At 36.5% G+C, this 26,448-nt stretch overlaps 3 protein-coding genes across 5 annotated transcripts; all 3 read left to right on the forward strand.

The window, feature by feature from the left end:
* The first annotated feature begins 752 nt into the window (after positions 1 to 752).
* On the forward strand, positions 753 to 4,688 carry LOC125877745 (transmembrane 9 superfamily member 12). Of its 2 annotated transcripts, none has more exons than XM_049558978.1 (2): positions 753 to 900; positions 2,433 to 4,688. In XM_049558978.1, the coding sequence occupies exon 2, from the start codon at positions 2,516 to 2,518 to the stop codon at positions 4,493 to 4,495; it is 1,980 nt and encodes a 659-aa protein (XP_049414935.1). In that variant the 5' UTR covers positions 753 to 900; positions 2,433 to 2,515; the 3' UTR covers positions 4,496 to 4,688. The 2 variants fall into 2 exon arrangements, with proteins under 2 accessions (XP_049414935.1, XP_049414936.1); XM_049558979.1 differs by lacking the exon at positions 753 to 900 and adding an exon at positions 962 to 1,180.
* Positions 4,689 to 6,517: 1,829 nt separating this feature from the next.
* LOC125877740 (uncharacterized) lies at positions 6,518 to 16,033 on the forward strand. The gene is made up of 22 exons (XM_049558972.1): positions 6,518 to 6,682; positions 6,829 to 7,335; positions 7,888 to 8,171; positions 8,276 to 8,365; positions 8,913 to 9,044; positions 9,156 to 9,274; positions 9,673 to 9,837; positions 10,732 to 10,837; positions 11,166 to 11,271; positions 11,375 to 11,485; positions 12,048 to 12,211; positions 12,321 to 12,438; positions 12,724 to 12,948; positions 13,439 to 13,629; positions 13,756 to 13,923; positions 14,021 to 14,126; positions 14,256 to 14,393; positions 14,496 to 14,654; positions 14,803 to 15,009; positions 15,147 to 15,341; positions 15,466 to 15,537; positions 15,626 to 16,033. The coding sequence occupies exons 1-22, from the start codon at positions 6,635 to 6,637 to the stop codon at positions 15,782 to 15,784; spliced, it is 3,570 nt and encodes a 1,189-aa protein (XP_049414929.1). The 5' UTR covers positions 6,518 to 6,634; the 3' UTR covers positions 15,785 to 16,033.
* A 1,315-nt stretch (positions 16,034 to 17,348) lies between these two features.
* Positions 17,349 to 25,051, forward strand: LOC125877762 (uncharacterized). 2 transcript variants are annotated; one of them, XM_049559026.1, is made up of 3 exons: positions 17,349 to 17,529; positions 22,572 to 22,671; positions 24,428 to 25,051. In XM_049559026.1, the coding sequence occupies exon 3, from the start codon at positions 24,464 to 24,466 to the stop codon at positions 24,770 to 24,772; it is 309 nt and encodes a 102-aa protein (XP_049414983.1). In that variant the 5' UTR covers positions 17,349 to 17,529; positions 22,572 to 22,671; positions 24,428 to 24,463; the 3' UTR covers positions 24,773 to 25,051. The 2 variants fall into 2 exon arrangements, with proteins under 2 accessions (XP_049414983.1, XP_049414984.1); XM_049559027.1 differs by having other exon boundaries at positions 17,371 to 17,529; positions 22,565 to 22,671.
* Positions 25,052 to 26,448: the final 1,397 nt, after the last annotated feature.

A 26,448-nucleotide genomic window follows, 5' to 3' on the forward strand; every position in this document is an offset into this window, starting at 1 on the left:
ATTACCATCCAAGTGTCTTATTCTTCAATGCTATTATAATATGATAGTATTTTTTTTATTTTGGTTATTGTTATTATGTGTTGTTTTTACTGTTCTTTTCTCCACTATTTTTTATATGAATTCTTTACTACTGTATATCCTTTTCTTACTAATTGTTGTCATGCTTTACTCGAATCAAGGGCATAGCTATAGCCACTCCAGGGTGTTACATTTAAAGGATATATATTTAAAATTAGACACTCTTGACAAAAGTTATGCCTTTAGTGTAGTGACATGAGTGTGAAGGAGATCCCGCTCGAACCTCAAATAGCGCAATATTTTTTTTGACAACCACACACAATTTTTCTTGAACACCCTTAATAAAATTTCTGACTCCACCACTCACTCAAATCGCAAATCGAGGATTATCCGAAAGTAGCTCTCCATCTTTACCAGATAAAGGTAAAACTCTAGTATATTATTGAAGGTAGAGGCCATGCATGGGAAATTACCAAAAAGTGGCCAACCCTCGGTTTGTAGTTTGTACAAGAAAATTGAAGGTGCGTGGGGAAATAAAAGGCCCATGGGCTTTAACATAAAAAAGCCCATCACATTTCTCAAATTACGTTAATAGAATTACCCTTTAGTCCCTCAATGTATGTAGAGGAGCTTAGATCTACCGAATTTTCCATAGGCATCATCAATCAGTACAATACAACAAGATCTAAAAAAAAACCTGATTGCTACTCACGCGATAGTTCTCACGCGATAGTTATAACACGCGCAAACGGTTTTTATTGGCAAAGTCCCCAGTGCCCTCTGGATTTCACTTCACGATTCTCATGCTTTTCCCCCTTTCTTCCAAATCTCCGTCGACTCCACCGTCATTTCTCACTTTTCCGATCACTCGTCCACCCACCGGTAAACAATTTATTCATTATTTATGGTGCTAGTTATAGATCTAGTTCAATTAATGTTACGAGTATTTATTTTCATTTCTGTAGTATTGTATTAATAGCGTCGGAAAACTTTATGTGGTATACAGAAACGGATCTAGGATTTAATTTATTAGCTGCAGAGGCTACCACTAGTATAACTTAATGAGGATTATGGATATGTTAATTTGAGTGAAGACGGCGGTGTGTGTGCACTCGCTGCAACGAGGTGGATCTGTTCATGTTAGCATTAGATTTGAGTTATTGTAAGTTGAATTATTTCTGGATTTATTTTTCTTCTGATTCTTCTCTAGCGTTTAGATCTTATGTGTAGAATGATTTGAATGAATGGTTGTTTGTTTTTCGTTTTGAATCATAAATTAATGTTAAGAGTAGAATTAATGCTTAGAATGATTTGAATGAATAATTCAATTAATGTTAAAGAGTATTCTGTTGATATTCGGAGAACTTTATTTAGCAATACAGAAGCGGATCTAGGATTTTAATTTACTTACTATTAGTTTTTAATTATTTCTTTTACACTGAGTGAGGGCATAGGGTAGAAAATGTATATTGCTTAATAACGATTATGAATATGTAATTGGAGTGAAGACAGTGGTGTGAGTGCACTCGCTGCAATGCGGTGGATCTGGTCGTGCTAGCATTAGATTTGAGTTTTTGTTCGTTGAGTTATTTCTGAGTTTCATTTTCTTCTCTGGCGCATAGATCTTATGTGTAGTTAGATTTGAATGAATGTTTTTTTCCCTTTTTAATCATGAATTCGATATCTTAATTTAGTAAGGCTTGGATTATTTCCACACTAACTATTTCTTTGGAATAGTGAGTGTGAATGTAGTATAAATACATGATTTTAAAAAAAGAATATTTGAGTCGAGTTGTACTTGTTGTTTAGCATTGGTGCACTTTCACTTGCTGTAGGTGGATCTATGGCTGCCTAGTACAACCATTTGGTTGCCGTTGTACTACTAATATTGGTTGGGTTTGGGTTAGAGTGATTTGTCTTGCTTCTTTTTTCATTTTCTTCTGCTTCTCTAGCTTCTAGATCTTGTGTGTGTTTAGTGGCATAATGAGTAATTAACTTACTGGCAAATTCAGTAGGTATGGTGATACATGCGAGTTTCAGTTAAGATGTTCACCAATATGATCAGTGTGATACAAATTTGTTTCTTACTCCCAAGGGCCTGAATTGGTGTTATAGCTGCATTTTAGTCTATGGATGAAGTAATTAGATATTACATTGATTGACATTAATGCTAGTTGATATATCTCTATTCTCGTAGCTGGTAAAACTTTCCTTTTCCATAATCTCTATGGCTCTTTCTTGTTTCACCGCTCAATCATACTTCCAAATAAATAAAGTAAAAGTAGTGTAAGTGATATAAATGTGAGGTGTAAATGTCCATCATCTTTAGGTGGAAACATAATATTTTCTGATTCTTCATTTTTCATTTATCAAGCTCAAGAAAGATCACTAACACTTTTTTTTTTTTATCTCAGAGTTCCTGGAATAATCTAAGAAGATCTTGCTTTTTTTGGTTAGATCAAACTAGTTTTCAGGCGACCGGTATTTTTGTTGAGCAATGGCTTCCCCATTGATCTCAACAAGGAGATATTGGGCTCTTTTCGTCTATGTTGTTCTGGTTTCTCATGCCAGTAATGGCTTTTATCTTCCTGGAAGCTACATGCATACATATTCACCAAATGAAGAAATCGTAGTCAAAGTGAATTCATTGACTTCGATTGAAACTGAACTTCCATTCAGCTACTATAGTCTTCCTTACTGCAAGCCTCCAGGCGGAGTCAAGAAAAGTGCTGAGAATCTAGGAGAGTTGCTCATGGGGGATCAGATTGACAACTCCCCCTACAGATTTAGGATGAATGTCAATGAGTCTATTTACCTGTGTACTACTCCGCCCCTAAATGAGCATGAGGTAAAGCTGTTGAAGCAGAGGACCCGTGATCTATATCAGGTTAACATGATTTTGGATAATTTACCTGCTTTGAGATATGCCAACCAAAATGGGCTCAAAATTCAGTGGACTGGGTTTCCAGTTGGCTACTCACCACAAAACAGTAACGATGATTACATAATCAACCACCTTAAATTCAGGGTTTTAATTCATGAGTACGAGGGTGCTGGAGTTCAGATAATTGGTACCGGTGAAGAAGGTATGGGTGTCATTTCAGAGACTGATAAGAGTAAAACATCTGGTTTTGAGATTGTTGGTTTTGAGGTGGTTCCATGCAGTGTCAAGTATGAGCCAGAAAAGATGACACAACTCCATATGTATGACAACACTTCGTCAATAAGTTGTCCACTGGAGCTTGACAGGTCTCAAATAATAAGAGAGCAAGAAAGGGTGTCTTTCACTTATGAGGTTGAATTTGTTAAAAGTGATACTAGATGGCCATCTCGATGGGATGCTTATCTAAAGATGGATGGTGCCCGAGTCCATTGGTTCTCAATTCTCAACTCTTTGATGGTAATATTTTTCTTGGCTGGTATTGTTTTTGTTATCTTTTTGAGAACAGTTAGAAGGGATTTGACCAAGTACGAGGAACTGGATAAAGAGGCTCAGGCACAGATGAATGAGGAGCTTTCTGGTTGGAAGCTTGTGGTGGGTGATGTTTTCAGAGAGCCAAATCACTCGAAGTTACTGTGTGTGATGATTGGAGATGGGGTTCAAATTACTGGAATGGCAGTTGTCACTATTGTTTTTGCTGCATTTGGTTTCATGTCACCAGCTTCACGAGGCATGCTGCTAACAGGCATGATATTGCTTTATCTTTTTCTGGGAATTGCTGCTGGTTACGTTAGTGTGCGTGCTTGGAGAACAATAAAGGGTACTTCGGAAGGTTGGAGATCGGTTGCATGGTCAACTGCATGCTTCTTTCCTGGGATTGTCTTTGTCATCCTCACTGTGCTGAATTTCATCCTTTGGGGAAGCAAGAGCACTGGCGCACTCCCCATCTCATTATATTTCATTCTCATATCGCTTTGGTTCTGTATTTCAGTGCCTCTCACCCTCTTGGGAGGACACTTCGGCACTCGAGCTGAGCCTATTCAATATCCAGTGCGGACTAACCAGATTCCTAGGGAGATCCCTGCACGCAAGTATCCCTCTTGGCTTCTTGTTCTTGGTGCTGGAACTCTGCCATTTGGAACCCTCTTTATTGAACTCTTCTTCATCCTCTCTAGTATTTGGCTTGGACGATTCTACTATGTTTTCGGTTTTCTGCTTATAGTCCTCCTCCTGTTGGTTACTGTTTGTGCTGAAGTTTCAGTTGTGCTCACTTATATGCACCTTTGTGTGGAAGATTGGATGTGGTGGTGGAAAGCATTCTATGCATCAGGATCTGTTTCTCTATATGTGTTCCTGTACTCCATCAACTACTTGGTTTTTGACCTTCAGAGCTTGAGTGGCCCAGTATCAGCTATACTTTACCTTGGCTACTCTTTGATAATGGCAGTAGCAATCATGCTTTCAACTGGCACTATTGGCTTCCTCACATCATTTTACTTTGTGCATTATCTTTTTGCATCAGTGAAGATTGACTGAACAGGTGTGCAGAGCCGCGATTATAATTGTTTAGATGGCTAAAGAAAGACCTGTTGTGCATTGTGGAACTTTACATAGCCCTGCCAGAAAGAGTATCTAAAATTGCAGTGAGGGACTTATGTACTTCTCTATTTTACTGTAATGTTCTGAGGCTAGATATTTTGTTAGTCCAAAAGCTATTGTTTAGTATTTTTCATCTTTCATTGTGTTTTAATTACATTTCCCCCACATTTCTTGTATCTTTACAACCTCTACTTTCAATGGGAAAATTATGAGCAAACTCATTGTAGCTTTGAAATTGAAAAGGAAGATAGGTTTAAGGTGGTTTTGTTACATTCCCCTTACTATGCTGGAATTTGGTTCTTTCAGCCTCACCCCGGCCTGGAATGCATCAGTTTTCCTAAAGAATAATTTCTAAGTATTCGTGTCCATAAGCATCATAGGATTTCTAAGTGCTGACTCATTATATGTACTGTTGTACATTAGCATAATTGTACGTTATTACCCCAGCTAATGATCTATATAAACTAGGAAAGGCTAAAACATCCATGGATCATTTTGATTTTAGGCATCTAATCTTAATGTTTTTAAACATTCTCAGATCTGGAATCAGAATATCCTGGCATTTCGATCCATTCACCAGTTTACTTTAACGGAAGCTAGTACTCTCCTCTTGATGTTATTCACCTTCTCTTTCACCTCCTTTAATATTCGTTCGAATTACAGTGACACTAGAAGCAGGCAGTGGTTAGTGTGTTTAGCAGTTATCCAATGATCATATTGATTTCTCTGTGGTATAATTGGCTTGCCAAGACTTTCAACAGCTTCCTGGATTGCTCCTTCAATGCCTGTTTTCAATATTTTCATCGTAACGAGACTTACCACTGATAGTTTAAACCTTGAAGAACAGCAACACAATTAAGGGATTGAAGCTGTTTAATTAACAGATGCACAATGAAGCTTGTACATTATTTCTCAAACACTTTGATCAATATTGTTTAGTGACTAGTATTATGTCCCCTTTTAGAATAAAAGGTACGAATTATAGCTTTGTGAGGTGAATTCACAATGTACAAGACCACAAGTTTTTTATGACTCCGTCTTGTGACTAGACGGAGGAGATCGAAAAAAAACTTGTGAATATGTATTATGTTCTTCGACCTCTCAAAGTTAATGATTTTTTTTTCACATATTTGATTCGCGCTTTTCAACTCCAAGACCTGATAAAAAAACATTATAGACTGAAATTGCCGTGAAACCAAACCATTTGAGTTCTTAAAACTTTTTTGGGAGCATGAACACCTTACATAACATAAAATAAAAACCTGAAAGTTTTAAGCAAGGGTAAACATAAACTAAACATAATTAAGTATGAAACTAATAAAAATATGATAGATAAAGGGGGTTTAGCATATAAAAGTTATAGTTCACAATAATGTAAATTGGGCATTATAAGGCGGCGCCCTCGCCCCTCAATCCTTATTTGAAGGGAAAGATAATAAATTTTCTCCGAAAGAAATTAAAACCTAAGGAGTTACAACTCTTCCCTGAAGGATTGGTGTTTGATGGTGAGCGGGAGATACTTGAACGTACTGTTGTACGTCAATGGATGGAACAGTGGCTGCGATGGTTTTCCTGGTACCATATTACTGCGCTGTCAGAAGAGGTTACTATCAGTCAATTGATGGAAGTTCCTATGAAAACATGATAATTTGGTGGGGGATGGGAGAGGGTTACATATTTATTTGCTCACGTAAGACTATTTTATCCAGCCTGGTTGGAGGTATTAAGCCGTCTTTAGATTATTTATTCCATCATTTATATGTTAGTGATGAGATACCACGATAACTTATCCCTAGAATAATTAATCTCGAGATAACTTGTTCTCGACCAAACAACGTCTAAATAAATGATTTTCTTCTTCTTTATTTTTAATGGAAAAAGAGACTTTAGAAACAAATAATTGGGGCAGCATATAAGTATTAAATTCATCTCCTTTATTCAAACTAGCCGTTAGAAGAACCAACTCAGCTCAAGACCGCTCTTCTTCTTCCCCATTATTGTTCACTTTTTCTTGTTTTACTCTTCAAGCTTTTCTCTCCATAATCCTTCAACTTCATTTCTAATCAACAAACAAAAATGTTTACAGAAGGTTTGGATGAGTCTGCAATTAACTGGATCAAGCAGGTTAAGTTGCCATCTTTCTTGTATACTTTTTGTTATTAGTCTCGTAAAATTGTTGAAATTCTTCAACATTTCTGAAAATTAACTATTTTTACATGTGGGTTTTGTTTAATTTTGAGTCTGAATGAATCTTGAAATTTTGGGTGCAGGGGTCTGAAGTTAAACAATCATGTAGTAATAATACAAGATCACCGTTATCTGAAAAGCTTGATGATAGATACCCAATTCCCAGATCTCCTTTGGCTTGTTATACGCCGAATTCACATGTATTGCCACCCTTGAAATTTCATTCTGGTCTTTTGAAACCCCTTAATACAGTGGCACTTAGCGTGGACAGTAATGACGATGATTGCGATTTCGATTATGATGATGAAGAAATTGAGAGTGAGAGTGTCGCTTCAGCTTCAGAGGAACTTAATGGTCATTACTCTGAAGAAGAAGAAGAAGAAGCATTAAGTACAAATTCTTGTCAAATTAAAGGAGCTGGAATGAGCAATCGAAATGGGTCCACGATTAATAGAGGAGTTTTACAAGGGAATCTTCGAATTGAAGTACCGGGAAATGCTAGGAGATTTACTGAGGGAAGTGGACAGAAAGCTCAAATTTTGGGTATTCCTGGCTATCTGCGTGAAAAAGTTCAACCACATAGCGCCTATGTAAGAATTCCTGTGTGTCCTAGTATTAGCCTTAATATATATTGTTTCTTGCTTTTGATTTTCAGTTACGGCATTATTTCATTGTTGTTACTGTTCTTTTTTTCTAAATGAGTGCTCTGTATTGCTTTCTAATCGAGATGTTTTCTTCACTGCGGTATTTCCTTTTTCATAACTACTACAATTTGTTGCACTTGAGCTGAGGGTTGGAAACAACCTCTCTACCTCCATGAGGTAGGGTAAGGTCTGCGTACACTTTACCCTCCCCAAACCCCACTTGTGGGTTTCACTGGTATGTTGTTGTTGTGTTGTCCTTGCCTAAATATAATCTAGTGCAACACAATGTAATTAATTCATATTGGTTGGTTGATTGATTGATTATATAGTAATGTTTCTAAATTTGAGTTTTTCTTGATGAGAAGTAGGGGCAGCGTCGGGATTTTTAGTTTATGGATTTTGATTAACAAATATATGCTTTGAGCCTAAATGATGGTAGCTACAATGTTAGCTTCACCCCTGATTATTTATTGAGAAGTTAACTATTTGTAAATACAGGCAACACCCGTTGGTAAGCTGATTGATTTAGGAACCCCGAGTGCACCGCCAATAGTGGATATTGGAGCAGATGAAGCTAACTCTGAACTAGCAAGTGGATTGAGCACTTCTGGAGGATTGGCTGGAACTGAGCATAATAGTATGAAAGCCTTTTCAGAAACACCAGAAGAGTCCTGGTATGGAAATGGATTGGGCATTTCTGAAGGATTGTCTAGAACACAGGACAGTAATAGGATAAATATTCCAAACGTTGCACAAATTCTTTCAGAGACTGAAAGTAGAGGGTATGAAAAAGTTGAACTGACCTTCAGAAAATGAAACAATTTGCAAATGTCCTTCATTTCAGCATGAAGTTCAGGAAACCAATGACAGTTTCATTTTGGTGCAGGGGAGATAAGGCGAGTGTTATAGAAACGAATGCACTGCCCTATTCCCAGCAAGGGAACTCGGTGGGATTTCCAAGCCGTTATGATACCAGGTTTTACTTCACTTCATTTGTTTTGCTTGCTACTCTCTTTTTTGTTTATCTGTTTTACTATTAAAAAGCTAAACACCTCTCTTTCATGTAAGTGTGGAACTGTGTCACTCCTGTTCTGTTTGCCTGTGCCTTGATCAGCAAAAGTCCACATAAAACTGTTTTCTAAGAAGGTATTCCATAAGGAATTATTAAAGAGCCTAAGGGGATTGTGTTTTATCATGGACTTATATAGTTAATATTTTGACCGAACTTTAGAGATTAAGGTGACTGGATTGATGAGGAAAAGTTAAGTCTGAGCTGCAGGAATTCTTAGTGGGTTCTTGTTGAAGTAGTAGAAGAATCTACTGATAGCTTAAGCATATTCCTTATGTTAATGAAGCCAAAGACTTTTGCTTCTCTCTTCACCTTAATACTACTATAAGTAGCTATACATCTAAACATTTTCACTTTGTGTTAGTCCACTTTAGGGTGCCAAAAAGGAGGTAGACTTTTTCTGAATCTATTTTTTTTAGATTGCAATCACTAAGCATTTCTTTGAAAACAACAGTCAAAACGGATGGCAAGTTCTCCTGGCTTATGATGCCTGCATTCGTCTATGCCTAAATGCTTGGGCAAGAGGATGTGTTGAGGCACCTGAGTTTTTACGCGATGAATGCCAGATGCTTCGAAATGCTTTCTGGTATGATAGCTTATCTTTTCTCCTATTGAATCACTTAAAAACACCCTTTTTATGGATACAACTTCATTTCCATGACTAATACCATTCCCTCCATCTTATCCAACTTCTCAGCTTGCAGAAACTGTTGTTGCAACCTCGATGCATGCAGACAACAGTAAGTATTCATAAGACCAATGGACAAACATTGCCCTTGAAAGTGAGAAAGTTAGTCGGGAAAGTTCGTGTGGAAGGTATAACTCAAAAACAATTATTTTTGCTTAAATTTTGAGGTTATTGGTTGTGCACTTCTTTGCTCTTTTATTTTTTTGTGTGTGAGAGTGAGGTTAGTGCGTGATTTATAATTTAGAGCTAGTAATTTCTACTTATGTGAAGACATATTAGAATAATAAGTTATGGTTTCATTCAACTGTTTACTGCAATATCTTGTTTGATTTTAGGCACATTACTTCTCAGTTAAACATATCTTTTGATTAAGATGTTCTGGAATGTGCTCTTTTAATGTCTCAAATGAAGGTAGAATGCAGTCTGTGTATCTGCCAGATGAAGATAATGAAATAAAAGCTGTCAAACTACAACTAGATCTCTTATTCTGTAGTGTAATGTGTATCTTTAACTTTGCCTAATGCAGTAAGAAAGTTAAGAATTGTACCAAAGAGGAAGCTTAAGAGTACAGACTCAATGCGAGGTGCAATTAGCTTGCATGCAGGAGCAGATTATGTCCGACATGTTTCGTTACTGGTGAAAAATGGAATCAATTCTCTTAAAATTCATTCATCTCTGTTGACCTGCGAAGGTTAGTACTTCATTGAAAGATTCTTTCTCTTCCATTGGATCGAGGAAACAAATTACCTAAAATGCTTGGGTAGAAAAAGCAGTCTTCTAAAAGGTTTCTGGAATTTTTAGAATACTTGATTCTTTAGAATGGTTATTCTAGAGGATGAACTAGCAAACTGATTGATTTATTCTTTTTTTCTCCTTGTAAACTATGTTGGTCTCTAGTTGTGAAAATATGATGATTGAAGAGAGCTAAAAGGGGATATCTTAGACGTTAAATCACATGGAGAAAAGTGTTTCAAAAGAATTACTACCTCTAGCAACAAATGCAGACTTGGTTAATAACAGAATTCAGTGGAAGCAAAGAATACCAACTAGTAGTCGTTATTAGCTGTAATAGAATGTGTCTTCGAGGAGGTATTTTGTATTTTTGTAGATTTTTATGTCAATTTAAGTGTGAGACTTAGAGAAACTCTAGTTTAAAAGAACTCCTAATTTTTCCTAAAAGACAAAATATTAAGTATTAGAATGAAACAACCTGAATCAAGTGTAATGGTTCCCATAAATTCATACAACCGACCCCAACTCTAGTTTTAAAGAACTCCTAATTTTTCATAGAAGACAAAATATTAAGTATTAGAATGAAACAACCTGAATCAAGTGTAATGGTTCACATAAATTCATACAACCGACCCCAACTAGTTCGGGGTCGAGGCCTAGTTGATTCATTACCTAATAAATCATTGATGGTCTAGGTAGGTTTTTATGTGCGTGTTAAGAGTTCACATGAGCTCCCTGATAATAAGTAGATCTTTTTGACCTATCAAAATCAATCAAAAACATGTAGAGCTTTTTGGATCCTCATACATCATACATAAGTAAGATAATTGTTTTTCCACTATGTTCTCTGCAGAATCCTTTAGATGCTTAGTTCTCCTGAAGAGTTCAACTGAAGATACTAAATTCGAACCAAATTCTGCTGTTACACTGATACCGGGAAGTGGTGATCACCATGACTTGTAAGTTGTTATTTTACTTTGTTTCTGTCCATAGTGGCTCTATTAATCCAGCTGAATAACCTTGGCTTGCTCTTGCTCCGAGTCCTGAATATCATTAGGAAGTGAAGATCAAGTTGTGTGATTATCTAATAATTGAGCACTTCTCAAGATTAGAATAAGCTTAATATGGTAGGAGGGCTAAATGAAACTTTTCTCTGATTAAAATCTGCAAGAAGAGGAAAATGGGTCACCCTTTGAAATATGTGTATGATGATCTAGCTCGTCGATCCAACCGTGATGTTCAGATATTAATTTCTCCATACAAGATAACACATGCTTCTATATTCAGTTTTCCAGAGAACCAAGGAGATGCTCTTCTGCTTGAAGTACAAGATATGAAGAAAAGTACTTTGGGTCGAACTTCAATACCAGTTTCAGCTGTGGCTGACAATAATGTATGTCTAGTCCTCCAATATGTCATTATGTTATAGCTGATTTATTTTGTTTTCAAATTTTTATCATTACCGCCTTCTTACATCAGTTTTGTAATTGCTCCAGAATGATAAGATTCGCTGGTGGCCCATTTATCATGATGATAATGAATGTGTTGGGAAGGTTCAGCTATCAATCAATTGTACAATCACAACCGACGAGACAACACAAGTCAAGGTTTAACCATGGACACTCCACTAATTTTCATTTCAGTTCGATGGAACATGTTCTTTTTTTGTCTAAATCTGAGAATAAAGGGAGAAGGAAGGAATATGATCTTGTACAGAAGAGATAATATCAATTATTCTTCCACTCAAGCCAGAAGAGTAAAATTTAAAATTTGAATCTGCTAAAGTGTGATTTACTAAGTTTAATCAATATCTTTCTCTTAAGCTAGTGCTTATAAATTTATGTTTAGTTCACCTACTAACTTCCTAAGCAAAACTTTCAGTCAGCATCAGTGCCTGTTTCTGTTCTCGGATTTATATACATTGTTCTTGCAATTGACATTTGAGACGCTAAACTGACATTTCACTGGAGACTTAACTTTAGGCCCTTTTTAGGCTATTTACTTGAGTTGTCTACACCTTAGACCCTCTTGCAGTTCAATAGTATCATATGCCTGGTATTGTTAAAAAATAGCACTCATAAATGTGCTTATGTGTGGCGTCTTAGCTCATTTTATAGGTTTTCAAATTAGTAATTACTTCTGATAGCATTTCATTCCCATTTATAACAGAGTGGACCGATTGCAGAGACTCTTGCATATGATCTGCTACTGGAGGCTTCAATGCGTGCTCAGCAGTTTTGTGCACGAAGTTTAAGGTCTGGGGAACCTTGGAACTGGTTACTCACAGAGTTTTCTGAGTACTACGGGGTAACAGATACCTATACTAGATTGAGGTACTTAGCTTGTGATATAATTTTTATCAACCAGATATGGAATGTTATATTTTCTTTAATGTCATGGATGTCACAACTCCAACAAAAGCTGATAATCAGAGTTCAACAGGTACCTTTCATATGTGATGGATGTCGCAACTCCAACAAAAGATTGTTTGGAGCTCATTCATGAGTTGCTTGTGCCAGTTATGAAGGCAAGAAGTGACAGAAGTATGACAAGACAAGAGGTATCAAATTTTAAACTCTCAAACCTTCAAGATAGATAGATGGTGTCTTAGTTAGTACACTCCAGCAACCTTACCCTTCTCAAACCTTAAATGCATTTTCAGAAACTAAAGAGAATACACATATGGAACTTATCCCTTAACTTTCACTGTTTTAATACCAGATTATCTTTTTGAAGTGTTAATCATCGTAATAGACTTGATATTATAAAAAAATGCTAATTTCAGTAAGCTGGCCGAAATCAGGTACCTGAGCTGATGCAAACTTACGGTTTTTTCTTGTTTCAGAAAAGTTTGCTTCTGGATTGTGAAACTGAGATTGAAGGTCTCTTGGCCACTGTGTTCGAAAACTACAAGTCATTGGATGAAAGCTGTCCTACGGGCTTAGCAGACATGTCAGCTCCTATACCAGAAACTGCAGCACCAGCACTTGCTCCTACCGTGCAAATTTACACTCTTCTCCATGATATACTTGCTCAAGATGCACAAATGACGCTTAGGAATTATATACAGGTTATCTTCTTTTATAGGTCTTAAAATTTGGGCTTTAACATTTTAATATTCTTTTGTATTTTAAAACTTAATCTTTACCATTGATTAGATCTCACCCTACACATATTGATGCCAAACTTGACATCCATCGCAATTACTGACTTTAGAATTTGGTGTAACAACTTATTACTCTAATTACAAAATGTACTCTGATGGAAGCTAGTCGAGTCTGTTTATCTGGATAATGGTCCATGGGACAAAGACACAATGAAAGAAGAAGAAATGAATGAAACATGAACTTTCTTGCTGGGGAAAAGATACCATATTGTGTTTGCACTTGATGGTTTTAAAGTTAGGCAAACGAAGCTAAATAACAATGTAAGTTGGACATAATAAATGAATGCACTGTCTCTTATGCACATTCAGATAAATGAGTTGTGAGCAGCTGGTTGTCTGATTTTGGTTGCACCACTTGTCTAATCACAAGTCTAACAATATTATGATTTAACAGACAGCAGCAGCAAAGAGGTGCCGAAAACACATGATGGAAACTGACGACTTCTTGTCAATAAACCTTGATGGCTTTGTCATGGATTCAGTAACGATATCCACTGCTTATTCGAAGATGAAGAACCTCTGCTCCAACATATCAAATGAAATCCAGGCAGATATTAAGATACATAACCAACATATACTTCCTAGGTACGTGGAACAAATAGGTTAAATTTTCCTACAATTACTGCTCCAAGTTCTTATATTATACTGACTGTTGCAGTTGTGCAACTTAAACTGCTATCAATTGACTTAAATGGTACGTTCCTTTTTCAGTTCAATTGATCTCTCTAGCATAACGGCTTCAGTTTACAGTACTGAATTGTGTAAGAGGCTCAAGAACTTTCTTGCTGCATGGCCTCCATCAAGTCCTTCTCCACACGTAAATGAACTTTTGATTGCAGCAGCTGATTTTGAGAGAAACCTAGACTCATGGAACATCAGGTGATCTTGAGTTAAAAGTAAATTTGTAAAAAAAATACTATTTTTAGGCTTGCTTAGACAAGTTCTTCTCACATTGTTCTTTCCTTTCATGCTTCAGCTTAGTGCAAGGTGGTGTAGATTCAAGGGGCCTTTTTCATAGTTATATAATGGTATGGATAGAAGATATGCAGCTTCACTTACTTGAGCTTTGCAAGGCAGAAAAGGTACATACCACTTCTCTTAATACTCACTTAAATACTCCCGTCTCTTTTGTGCATCATAGGCTAAAGATTTTCTGGAGATGCAATTGGTTTCATGAGGCAGCATATTTCTCACTCTATCACCTCTTTCAGGTGTTATGGTCTGGAGTTGTTACAAACTATTCGACTTCTCCTTTTGCTGAAGAAATGTTCGAAAAAACCAAACAAATGTTAACTGAGTATGAAGTAGTGATCAACCGTTGGCCTCAGTACACCATCATTCTGGAGAATGTAAGTTCTATTTTGCTATCCAGGGAACATGTAGACCGATGCTTGATGTGTTTTATGACCCTTCTGTTTGCTGATAATGCTTTCTGCTGATGCCATATATAGGCTGTTGCTAATGTAGAAAGAGCAATTATAAAAGCCATGGAGAAACAGTACAACGAGATCTTGACCCCCCTGAAAGATAGCATTCCAAAGAAGCTTGGAATGCAAGTTCAGAAATTGGCAAGAAGGCAATCAACTACTCTTTATAGCATTCCTAATCAGGTAAGTGCTAATAATAGATGGATAGATTATAAGAATTAGTGTGTTTATGAAAGGTGAATATTAAAAGAGAGAGACGCGATCTCTTTTTGTAAATATCAAAGAATGCTTAGGCATAACTAACTTAATATGATTGGCCTTGTTTTGACAGTTGGGGACTTTCTTGAACACAATCAAGAGAATTCTTGACGTCCTACACTGTAAACTAGAAGACATTTTGAAGTCGTGGGCATCCTATCTACCAGCAAATGGAGAAAAGAAATCCAATTTCGGGGAGCAACTGAATGGAGTTACAGTATTGCTGAGGACTAAATACAAAAACTACATGCAGGCAATAATAATCAAGCTTGCTAGTAATGTAAGCAACTACTACTATCTCGTATGTAATTTGGCTATATTTCTCAGTCAGAGCAAAAACCATGTGATAGCTAATGTACATTTTATCAAATGCATGAAAATGAGGTTTCATCTTGTTCTAACTTTTGACTGCTGCAGACACAATCGAATCGTTGCACACGTTTGCAGAGGATCTTGGAGGAAACAAAAGAAACAGATGGTGAGGCTGAGATCCGCGAAAAACTGCAAATGCTGAATTCACAACTCTCAGATTCCATAAGCAACTTGCAGGAAGTCTTTACAAGTGCAATATTTGTTGCAATCTGCCGTGGATATTGGGACAAAATGGGACAGGTTGGTTAATCTAGTGGCCATCTCAAACTTGAGCTATACAACAACAATGATTTTTTCTCCATTTTTTTTTCTTCCTCTTGAGTACCATCTAATGACTTTTTGTTCTTTTTCCGTGCACTACTAGATCATACTGAAATTCTTAGAAGGAAGAAAGGAGAATCGAGTATGGTATAGCGGTTCCTACCATGCTCTTGGGGTAAATACACTGAAAATCAGTATATACAATGTATATTATACAAATGGTCCTTGAAAATGTATGCATTAACATGGTTTACTTTTTACAGGTTCTGGACGATATATTTGCTTCCCAAATGCAAAGATTGCAAGGAAACGCGTTGCAAGAGAAGGATATTGAGCCCCCTCGTTCAATTGTCGAAGCTCGAGCTATACTCTGTAGAGACACTAGCAACTGTCCAGATTCCTCCAACTACTTGTATTTTTAGGAATACAAACACTCCTTCATATGCTCTTGGTGTACTGTGATGTTTTTGTGGTTTACCATTTTTTCATGTTCATATATCTACTATCTATATTCTTTTGTATGTAAAATTTCCAATTCTTTTTGTAAGCTGTCATCAATAAGAATAAAAAACTCTTTTCTCATCAAAATTCCAAAGTTATTTCAGATTGTGTCTTGAGTTTTAGTTCTTTTTTTTTATGCATGACTCCATATATACCTAGTGAGATCTTTGCTAGCCTGTTGTCTATATAGGTTTAATAAATGACAATTTTTCGACTATTAGGACTGTGAATATTACACTCTTTGAGATGCCGCCCTTCCTTATACCTCGCTCAATCGATTTGATTCTCGTTCTCATCCTCGGTGAACTCCCCAAGGATAGAAACACATCCAAACTTCGTTCTTTTGTATTACTTGTTGGAATAGATAATATACATATATGATCGATGCATATGTAGGTAAGGACGGCTTAGAATTGGACACATAATGCCTAATTCAAATTGAAATGGATAATGATTCGGGAAATAAGATTTTCCTTTTCTCAAAAGAGAAAAAATGAAATAGATCCACTTTCTGGATTATTGGGATGAAATCATAAAAAGCAATTTTTCAGGGACTGAATAAACTTTTATTTTCGGCTAACCTAGCACCAACTCTTCTACAGATTTCTTGCTAAAGTTCCGTTCTTTAAGCCGGGGAAGTTGCATCTACTTTAATTGATATACTATATTTTTACTCTTTTCCCTCGTTTTCTTCTATCTTCAAATATTGTTTGTGTAAAATAAAAACATAAAATTCACTTCTAAATTTTTTCTAAAATTTTGAGGCCTTAAAAAGCATGGGTTTTATTACCTCTTCCTTGAGATGTTTTTGTATATTATATACACGTATCATTAATATTATTGAACATCATGTCACATTTATTTGTAATGTGGTTTTTTAAAGATCATAAATTTCATATCTTACGAAGACTTATCTATATACGTTCTTTGAATAATTTCATAATATAAAAATTATTCTCATTAATGATATACATAACTTAAACTACATATTACTTGAATGCTAATAATCTACACAAGCCAAAAAAAAGAAGCTATATATCCATAGAAATGACAATGGAGCGATACGGGGTGAGTTTGAACTTATGCGGAGTAGGATAGGGTGGATTAAAATAAATTTTTTGAAAATTTAATACATGGCGAAACAAATTTCATATCGCGCGCAACTAGGGATGTTCACGAAAAACTGAAAAGTTAAATCAAATAGAAAAAAAACACCGATGTTTTTTTATTTGATTTTGATTTTAAAATTTTAAAATCGATATGAATTGGTCTGACTTTAATTTTAAATAAAAAATATTCCAATCAAACCGAATATATATGTAGAAATTTTCTGTTAGTTTTAATGTGTGTGTCTTCACCTGGGCCAAAAGTGTTCACTTATTTAAAACTTAAAGGACCTAATTTGTTCAAAGTAATACATAAAGAACCAAAATTCACTTGACCCTATACACGAAGGACTCTTTTGGATTTGTCTCTCTCAGGGTTTTAGTTTTACATTCACTTCTACAAGACTACAACTACGATGCGAAGCTAAAACTCATACCGCCGACCGACGACCGCCACCGGTTTCTACTAATCCGATTCCCGACTCGGCGACGCATATCGCAGTATCGGAAACTGCTCACTTATTACATCATCTACAGATCTACTTAGCTTTCTTTCTGAGGTCAGTTTTTTTTTCAAAAAAATTCAGTCTCGTTCTTTTACTTGGTTTAACTGTGAAGGCATGATCAAATTTTAAGGTGATTTTGGTTTGAAAAACTTGTGTGTGTATTATTATTTTTGAAATAGAAAGAAAAATGCATGTTTACAGCAAACTCTCATTGTTTGTGAGTATTGAATATTGAGCTATTTGTATTGCAAGTTGCAATAGGTTGAATATCTTTACTTTAACTTTGATGTCATGTATTTGTAGCTTTAAGTAAATAAATAATGAAAAGGCATCCAACGTGTGGCCTAGTGCTTAATGGAGTGAGTTGAGAATCTCACGTTCAAATTCCAGCAGAAATGTAAGCTGTGTAAAGGGGCTGATGAAACTCTTGGGCATCTATCTTTCATTGTCCAGTAGCAGCTGATATATGGGAACAACTACTAAAATGGCAGGGATCATAAGACCTAGTTGGGACTGGCCAACGGAGCGTCTATGGATGGAATGTCATTGTGCAACAAATGGAGCTCCCTCTATCATTTATCGAATGGCCTTCGCTTGATGTATATATCAAGTGTGGCAGGAGTGGAATCAAGTCATATTTCAAGGAAAGAAACGAACGTTGTCTACAATGTTGAGATTGATAATCCAAGATATATACTACTGTGCTTCCAAGAAGCCTAAATTAGCTAGAGTTTTGTCCAAGCTTAACTTCTATCCTTGCTAGAGCTAGATAGGTAGTAAAGGAGTAAGGGTACACACTCAGAACTGGGACTATGTCCAGTGACGGTTTGTTTTATTTACTTGAGCGTGAGTTCTCACTTAGGTAATAAAAATTCCATAGTTACCAAAAAAAAAGAAATCTCGCCGAAATAAAGACGCAAGGTGATTTCTTTCCATATGTTCTAGCCATTGTGGACACCTTTTGTTGGTGGGAGGTGACACGTATCCCGTGAGATTAGTTGAGGTGCGCGAAAGCCGGCCAGGACACCACAGTCATCAAAAAGGAAAAAGATTCATGTTGTTTCTCTGGCAAAAACCAGGATTTTAAATGGCACCTAACGGGAGTCTACGCCCCAAATGACAGAGTTGAAAGGGAAGAAACTTGGTGGGAAGTGGGGGCAGCTAGAGGTCTATTTGTAGGTCCTTGGATCTTATGCGGGGATTTCAATACAGTGAGATATCCTTCTGAGAAGTTCAACTGCANNGGAGGAAAGGTGAAAGACATTCCACAGCAGCAAGACTAGACAGGTTCATGATCTCTGAAGATTGGGATACAAAATTCAGGAATATCAAGCAGTCTATTCTGCAGAGAATTGTCTCAGATCATTCCCCATTGATGCTACAATGTGGAGAATGGGGGTCAACCAAATCATATTTCAAGTTCAAAAATTGATGGCTGACTAACGAAAGTTTCAATGACAGAGTAGAGGGATGGTGGGGTCTTTTCATTTCCAGGGAAAACCAGATTTTGTACTGGTAGCAAAGCTGAGGGCATTGAAAGAAAAATTGAAATAGTGGAGCAAGACCAGTCAAGGGAATCTGAAACAACAAAAGCAACTTGTACTCAATCAATTAGCAGAAATTGAAAGGATACAGGATCAGGGAATTTTGGAGATTAGCTCTTACCATTGAGTTGGAAGAAATAGTCAAAAATCAAGAAGCAACATAGAGACAGAGATCTAGGGCAGTTTGGCTTAGACAGGGGGACATGAATACCAATTTCTTCCACAAGGTAGTAAATTACACACAGAAGAGTCAACACTATTGATAAAATCGAAGTCAGGGAAGAGTTACTAACTGAACTTGCTGAAATTCAAAGAGAGATCACTGAGTACTATAAGAATCTATACTCTGAAACTGAGGATTAGAGGCCAGAATTGGAAATGAGGGAGTGTCCTATGATTGATGAAGATGACAACAACCAACTGATGGCCCCTTTTGAAGCTCAGGAACTTCTAGAATGCATCAAAGCATGTGCAGGGACAAACCCCCTGGCCCGGATGGTTTTTCAATGGCTTTTTTTAGACAGTGTTGGGATATCATCAAAACAGAATTGGTTGCAGCAGTTCAAAACTTCTATGTGGAAGGAGTGTTTGAGAAGAGTATAAATGCTACTTTTGTGACTTTGATACCTAAGAAGATAAGGGCAGAAGAACTTGATGACTTTTGACCAATAAGTTTAGTGGGGGAGTTTACAAGATAATTGCAAAACTTTTGGCTGAAAGACTAAAGAAGGTGATGCATAAGCTTGTGAACAAGCAACAAATGGCCTTTATCAAGAGCAAGCAGATCATAGATGCAGTGTTGATAGCCAATGAATGTGTTGATTCCAGGAAAAAGGATAAACAACCAGGGATCCAATGCAAGCCGGATATCCAGAAGGCATATGATCACCTGTATTGGAACTTTTTGATGAAGATGATGCAGAGGATGGGTTTTGGTCAAAGATGATTAAAATGGATCAGACATTGCATAAGCTCAGTGAAATTCTCTATTCTGATCAACGAAAACCCATGTGGGTTTTTCCCATCAAACAGGGGTTTGAGACAAGGGGACCCCCTATCTCCTTTTCTTTTTATCTTGGCTATGGAGGGGTTGAGCAACCTATTCCAGACTGCAAGAGCAAATGGTTGGATCAGAGGTTTCAAAGTGGGAGAGAATACAAAAAACAATCTAGAGATCACTCATCTACAATATGCAGATGACACTTTAGTATTTTGTGGAGCTGTAAAGGAGCACATGCTAATTTTTAGAGTCATTTTAAATATTTTTAAGGCTATGTCAGGTTTGCACATAAACTGGAACTAGAGTTTCATTTATCCAGTAAACACAGTACCAAATATTGAGGACTTAGCTTACAAGCTTGGAGGGAAAGTAGGTGAACTACCAACAACCTGCTTGGAGGGAAAGTAGGTGAACTACCAACAACCTACTTTGGAATGCCTTTGGGGATAAAAGCAAATCAAGTGGAATATGGAGTGGTGTAATTGAAAAGTGTTAAAGGAAGCTCGTGAGCTGGAAGTGTCAATATCTATCCTCAGGTGGCAGACTAACTCTAGTTAACAGTGTCCTGGATGCCTTGCCATCATACATGATGTCAATATTCCCTATACCAGCCAAAGTAACCAAGAGGTTAGATGCAATTAGGAGGAACTTTCTATGGAAAGGCAGTGAAGATAAGAAGAAGTATCATTTGGTCAAATGGGAGGAGTTGCTAGTTAGCAAGAGAAGGGGTGGACTCAACATCAGAGATCTGAGTACGCAGAATAAGAGCTTGATGATGAAATTGTTGTGGAAATTTGCCTCACCAGAAGTATCTCTATGGAAGGAAGTAATAACAGCAAAATATGGCATGGAGGACAAGTGGATAACAGAGGGGGTGACCAGCCCTTATGATTGTAGTGTATGGAGATCAATCAGGAACTTATGGCTACTGGTCAAAGATAGAACAAAATGTAAGGTTGGTAATGGAGAAAAAGTTGCCTTCCGGAATGACATCTGGTGTGAACAGGAGACACTCAAACAAGCATCCCTGAGCTACATAGTCTAAGTCAAGCACATGAAGCATCAGTGGCAGGCTTATGGATAGGACAAGGGTGGAATTTACATCTGAGAAGAAACTTAAATGACTGGGAAATAACGCCCATAGCAAGATTTCATGACACAATGGCTAGGGCTACCAATCTAACAGAAGAGCAAGATAGACTGATATGGAAAGGGGAGAGAAAGGGAGAGTTCACTGTAAGATCTGCATAACGAGAATTGAGACCTATTGAAGAGCAGCAAGCAGGATATCCTTGGAGGATGATTTGGAGAACAAAAATCCCATACAAGGTGAATTATTTCACATGGCTTTTGGCAAAGGAGGAAGTCTTGACACACGAAAACTTGAACAAGAGGAAACACAACCTTTGCTCTAGATGTTATTTATGCGAAGAACAGGTGGAGACAGTCAACCATCTCTTTTTACATTGCAAATGGACAGATCAATTATGGCAGATGTTCATTCACAAGAGGAAGATCAAGTGGACAAAACTAGGGAGAATCACAGAAGTTCTAAAATGCTGGAATAGTGATGGAAATACAGGAAAAAAGGAGGAGAGATGGAGGACTGTCCCAGCATGCATTTGGTGGACAATTTGGAATGAAAGGAATCAAAGATGTTTTGAAGGAAAGAACAACAATATTCAAAAGATAAAGATAAACTGCCTAGGTCTTTATTATTTTTGGTGTAAGCAAGTAGTAATAGGAAATTCTGAAGATGTTTCTAATGTTATTGACTGGCTGTAACTAGAAGATCTTAGGGCTGTTGTAAGTATAAATTTTTGGAGGGGAACTACACTTTGATGTAGTATACCTGTGGATATATAGAAGTAAATGTTACCTTTCTCAAAAAAAAAAAGAACAGAGTATTTTGGTTTAATAGGAACGAGCTTGGTCCTGTACGGTTGTGATGAAATTGGGTTTCTACTTTTTTAATCCTTAAATAATGTTTTATTCCTAGGTACATTGGTCCAAGTCTCTAATTGGTACAATAGTTCTCTAGATGTTTGGAGGGGTTATCTTTGGTTTTCATGACCATCTAGATTACTAATTCAGTAGTGTTAAAGTTTTTTGTAGATATTTTCCTTTGTTTCATGAGGTTTGTTTCTTTTACATGAGTGTGTATCAATATGGCTGAAGCAGAACAAGGCTTGCTTCGAAGGGCAGAGAACTCACATTTCTAGAATGAAGAATAGATGTTTACAAAATTTGTACTTTGGGTGTAAAAGTGTAGCTGAATAGATAGTTTGAACCAGTATATGGATTTCTTGGATATGTCAGGAAGAAGAGTGTCGTAGGCTGCTTTCTGTTCTATTCTGTTTTTGTTTCTCTTTTTTGTACCATCTTGATATTATTTTTAAAAATCCTTACCTTTTTAAAAAAGTGTATATCTTTATGTATATATAAACAGACGTGTATGGGTGAGTGCATTAGACATGTGCGTTTGGTTTTTCTGTAACATGCAAGCAGATGGCAGTTTCACCATTGTTTTTTTTCTTTTTTTAAGAATACAGATTACAGAGACGGCTTCTCGGGACTGAGTTTAGTGAAGCACAGCTTCTGCATTTCCCCTTTTTCTCGTGTTTCTCTCATCCTCTATTTCTCTGGTGACTGGTAATACTCTCCTGAGCTTCATGTTTTTGTTTCCTTTTGATTTTCCATGGAAGTTGAAATTTCAATAGGTCATTACTTATGTTAATTTGATATAAATCAAAAACTGTAACTGTGAATTTGTGTTTACGACTGAGATGTGAGGGTTAATCTGTATTAGAATTGTGAGATTTGTCTATGCAACTTGCTAGAAATTCTGAATCACTGTTCAGTTTGTTACATAGAAGATGAAGCACCTTTTTCTCATTCATTATTGTTCTGTCATTAAAACAAATTATTAGTCAATAACTCAATATTTAGACTTGGTCTTCATTTATAGTTGTTTTGATTTCAATTTAGTTTTCAAGTTGTCATTGGGATGATTTATTCACATTTACCGTTATTTTTAATTTTACAAGTAACATAATTTGATCTATATAAGTTTCGAGACTTGTCATTGTGTCTAATCAATACAACAAGCCTGATATGTTGTTCGAATCCATCTTTCTCTTAACATAAGGGTCAGAACCTTATATTCTGAGCGCCCTTGGTTGCTTCTCTTCTTTTACTAGTACATCAGTGGCCTATTCATAGTTTAAACATAGAGTTGGGAGCCATGTTTTTTATTCACCCCCCTCTTTCAATTTTTCTTTTTATTTTTATAAAGATTTATCTTTTAACTTACGTTTGTAATTTAATGAGCTGAGGAGGGGGTGAGGGGAATCCACTGGTTTATCAGTTATAACCAAAGACTAATCCAAAATTTGGACTGTTCGGAATAATTACAGTTTATACCCGCATTCACACGTAATACAATTATGGTCTGTAGTTATGACACTAGAAATCTCATGTGCTATTCTATGAAATTTTTTTTCTTGTTGTCAAAATTTCTAATAGTAGTAGGTGATGGCTCCGTCGCTATCCTAGAATTTATAGAATGTGCCTTCATATTGCCAGGCTCACTGAGATTCGATTGTACTCCACCTTCAACTGTGGACCATCTCGTTGAAGATGCCAATATTTTGCTGCAAGTGCTATCATTCTAAGTTATTCTCTGAGTCTACCTAAGCTAACACAAATGATCATATGGTAATATTATTGTTAGCTGTAAAATACTATTAGGTAATTGGTTGTTAAATTCTTCTTCATTCGGCACACATATAGTAAACAGATTCACAGGTGAAACGTGCAGTCATTAAGGCGGGATAGGTTGGAGATGGGGGGGAAAGTGATGTGATGTTCATACTTGTTAGGTATCACCACCCTTCTCGAGTCTAAAAGAGAATATAGAAGGTCCCGCTGAATCACAATTATTAATCCATTTCAATGGATGCTGAGCATTTCATAAAGCTGTACGGCTGTACCAAAAGAAGAGGGAGAGACAAGTTCACCCTTGTTGATTAGGGTGTTCTGGATAAGGTAGAAGTTCTTATGAAAGATGTTGAACTAATGAACTTTGTTTTGAAGTGATAGCAATAAATTCATCTCGACTCTTGATGTCTTATTGCTTTTTTGTCAGTGAGTCGGATAATATTTACAATTGTATTAGACTTCTCACTGAACCCTTGTTGATAATGGCTTGCATAGATTTTAACTGTCACAATTCCAAATTGATGTTTTCTTTATGCTGGTAGTGTAAGAGAATTTTTATACTTTTAGTCACCGGTAGATAACTACAGGTAATCATACATGAAGCAACTTACATGATAGCACCAGTAAAGATATACTAATAGTGACTTGGTTTAATGTGTCTGTCTTGAGACTGTTATTCTTTGTGCAGAGAATCCGTGTACTGAGCTGCTTTCGGAACCAAGAAATGAACTTTGGGAGACTAAAGAATGTGGTAGCTGCTGCAGCCATTGAAGGGGTGACTGAGGCAAGGGCCAGGATATTTGGTCATGTGCTTAATCCAACCGGGCAGAGATCATCCCACAAGGTTTTACGTAAGAAGCTCATCGGTGAGAAGGTGTCACAATGGTACCCACATGATATCATGAAAGATGATCCTCTTGTGATGGCACGTCAAGAGCAAGAGCGCCTGAGCAAGCTTGAAATGCTTAAACGTCGTGGAAAGGGACCTCCTAAGAAGGGTCAAGGCAAGCAGGCTAAAAAGCGTAACAAATAGAGATGATACTTTCACCATCTTGCAAATTGGCTGTTTCTATGGGTTACTCTGTGCGATTTGATCGCTGCCTTGTTTCTGATCTCATAGGATTTCTTTCTACAACTCAAGCATCTACTTTCAATAGTCTTTTATTTTCATGCTTGTTTCTAACTTGTAATAGAACTGATACACATTTGTTAGTATCAACTAAAATGAGTTTAGGGGTTAATTGGTTTGGAGGAACATATGGGGTTTATTAGTTCGAATGAATAAAAAGTGTATCCAAACTTTATTAACTACGAAACATTATAATATTTTCTGGGAAACTCCATGCAAGCAGAAAATGTTCACATGAAATATAGAACAATTGCATGTACACGTAACGTACATATAAAACATCAAGTTAATTTTACCTGTTATATGTATTTTATCTTAATTTCAAGATTACAAAGATTTTCTACATATATCCATGACCGAATAATATAAAAGAATTGTTTACACTAATAATATGTACTAACTTAAATTCTTTATATCTTACATAAAACTCTGATCTACGTACACAAGTCAAAAAATACGTTATATATCCAAGAATAAACTCTCTCCTCCACAAGTGAAAGAATATAATCAACTCAGCATCCTCCGCTACCACAGCCACCGCCACCACAACCACCTCCTCCACCCCCACCACAACCGCCACCTCCTCCCCCACCGCAAGCGGTGCCTCCACCACAACCACCTCCTCTACCACCATAATAACCTCCGTCACCCCAACGTTTTCTTTCTCCGTTAGAGGAATCTCCACAAGCAAAAATGATCATAGAAATCATTAAAACAGACATAACAACCATTCCCACCATTATCATTAGCCCTGAACCATCAATTGCTGAGCCACCATCTACCACACCATAGAATCGCGCCATATTTTTGTTTTTAGAATTTAATAGATTCTCTGCAAAAATATTTATCTATATATGTTGCTAAATTAATCTCATGATTCAAGGGAAACAATATCTTATATAGGGCTTTTGTCATGTTTGACTTGTAGACTTTTCGTAATGTTCAACTTCAACGAAGTTGCTATTTAAGTTCATAAAAATGTAGAAGACTTTGATTTGGTCAAAATTGCTCCAAGTTACTTGAGCTAGGCTTCAACGTAAACTACTAAAGTAACATATTCATGTCTTTCTTGGAATTTTCACACTAATTTTCTGGTATTATTGGAAAAATGTTCCGATGGATAATAATTAAAAATCTGCTAGATTTTTCTCTTACATCGTGGTTCAGATTTATTGTTTTATTACTCCACTATAGAAGAAATCAGAGACTTCAGGTGTGTTTGGTATGAAGGAAAACATTTTCCAATTTTCTCATGTTTGGTTGGGTTAAATGTTTTTCAAATCAACTCATTTTCCTCAAATTTAAGGAAAATGACTTCCCTTCAAAACTTAAGGAAAACATTTTCCAAAACTCTCTTCCAACTTCCAATTAAAAAAATAATTATTGAAAAAATCAATTTATTTGGTCCCTACCCTCAAACCAGCCCCCCAAAAAAAAATTTTAAAGTTTGTTTTTAAATTCAATATTTTTACCCCACCCTCACCCCTACCCCCACACCCTACCACCACCCCCCAAAAAAATATTAAAAGTTATTTTTAAAAGATATTTCTAATTTTATTTTTTTATTTTTTTACACCCCC

The sequence above is a fragment of the Solanum stenotomum genome, chromosome 9, assembly GCF_019186545.1.
Source record: "Solanum stenotomum isolate F172 chromosome 9, ASM1918654v1, whole genome shotgun sequence".
In the NCBI taxonomy this organism is placed as follows: Eukaryota; Viridiplantae; Streptophyta; class Magnoliopsida; order Solanales; family Solanaceae; genus Solanum; species Solanum stenotomum.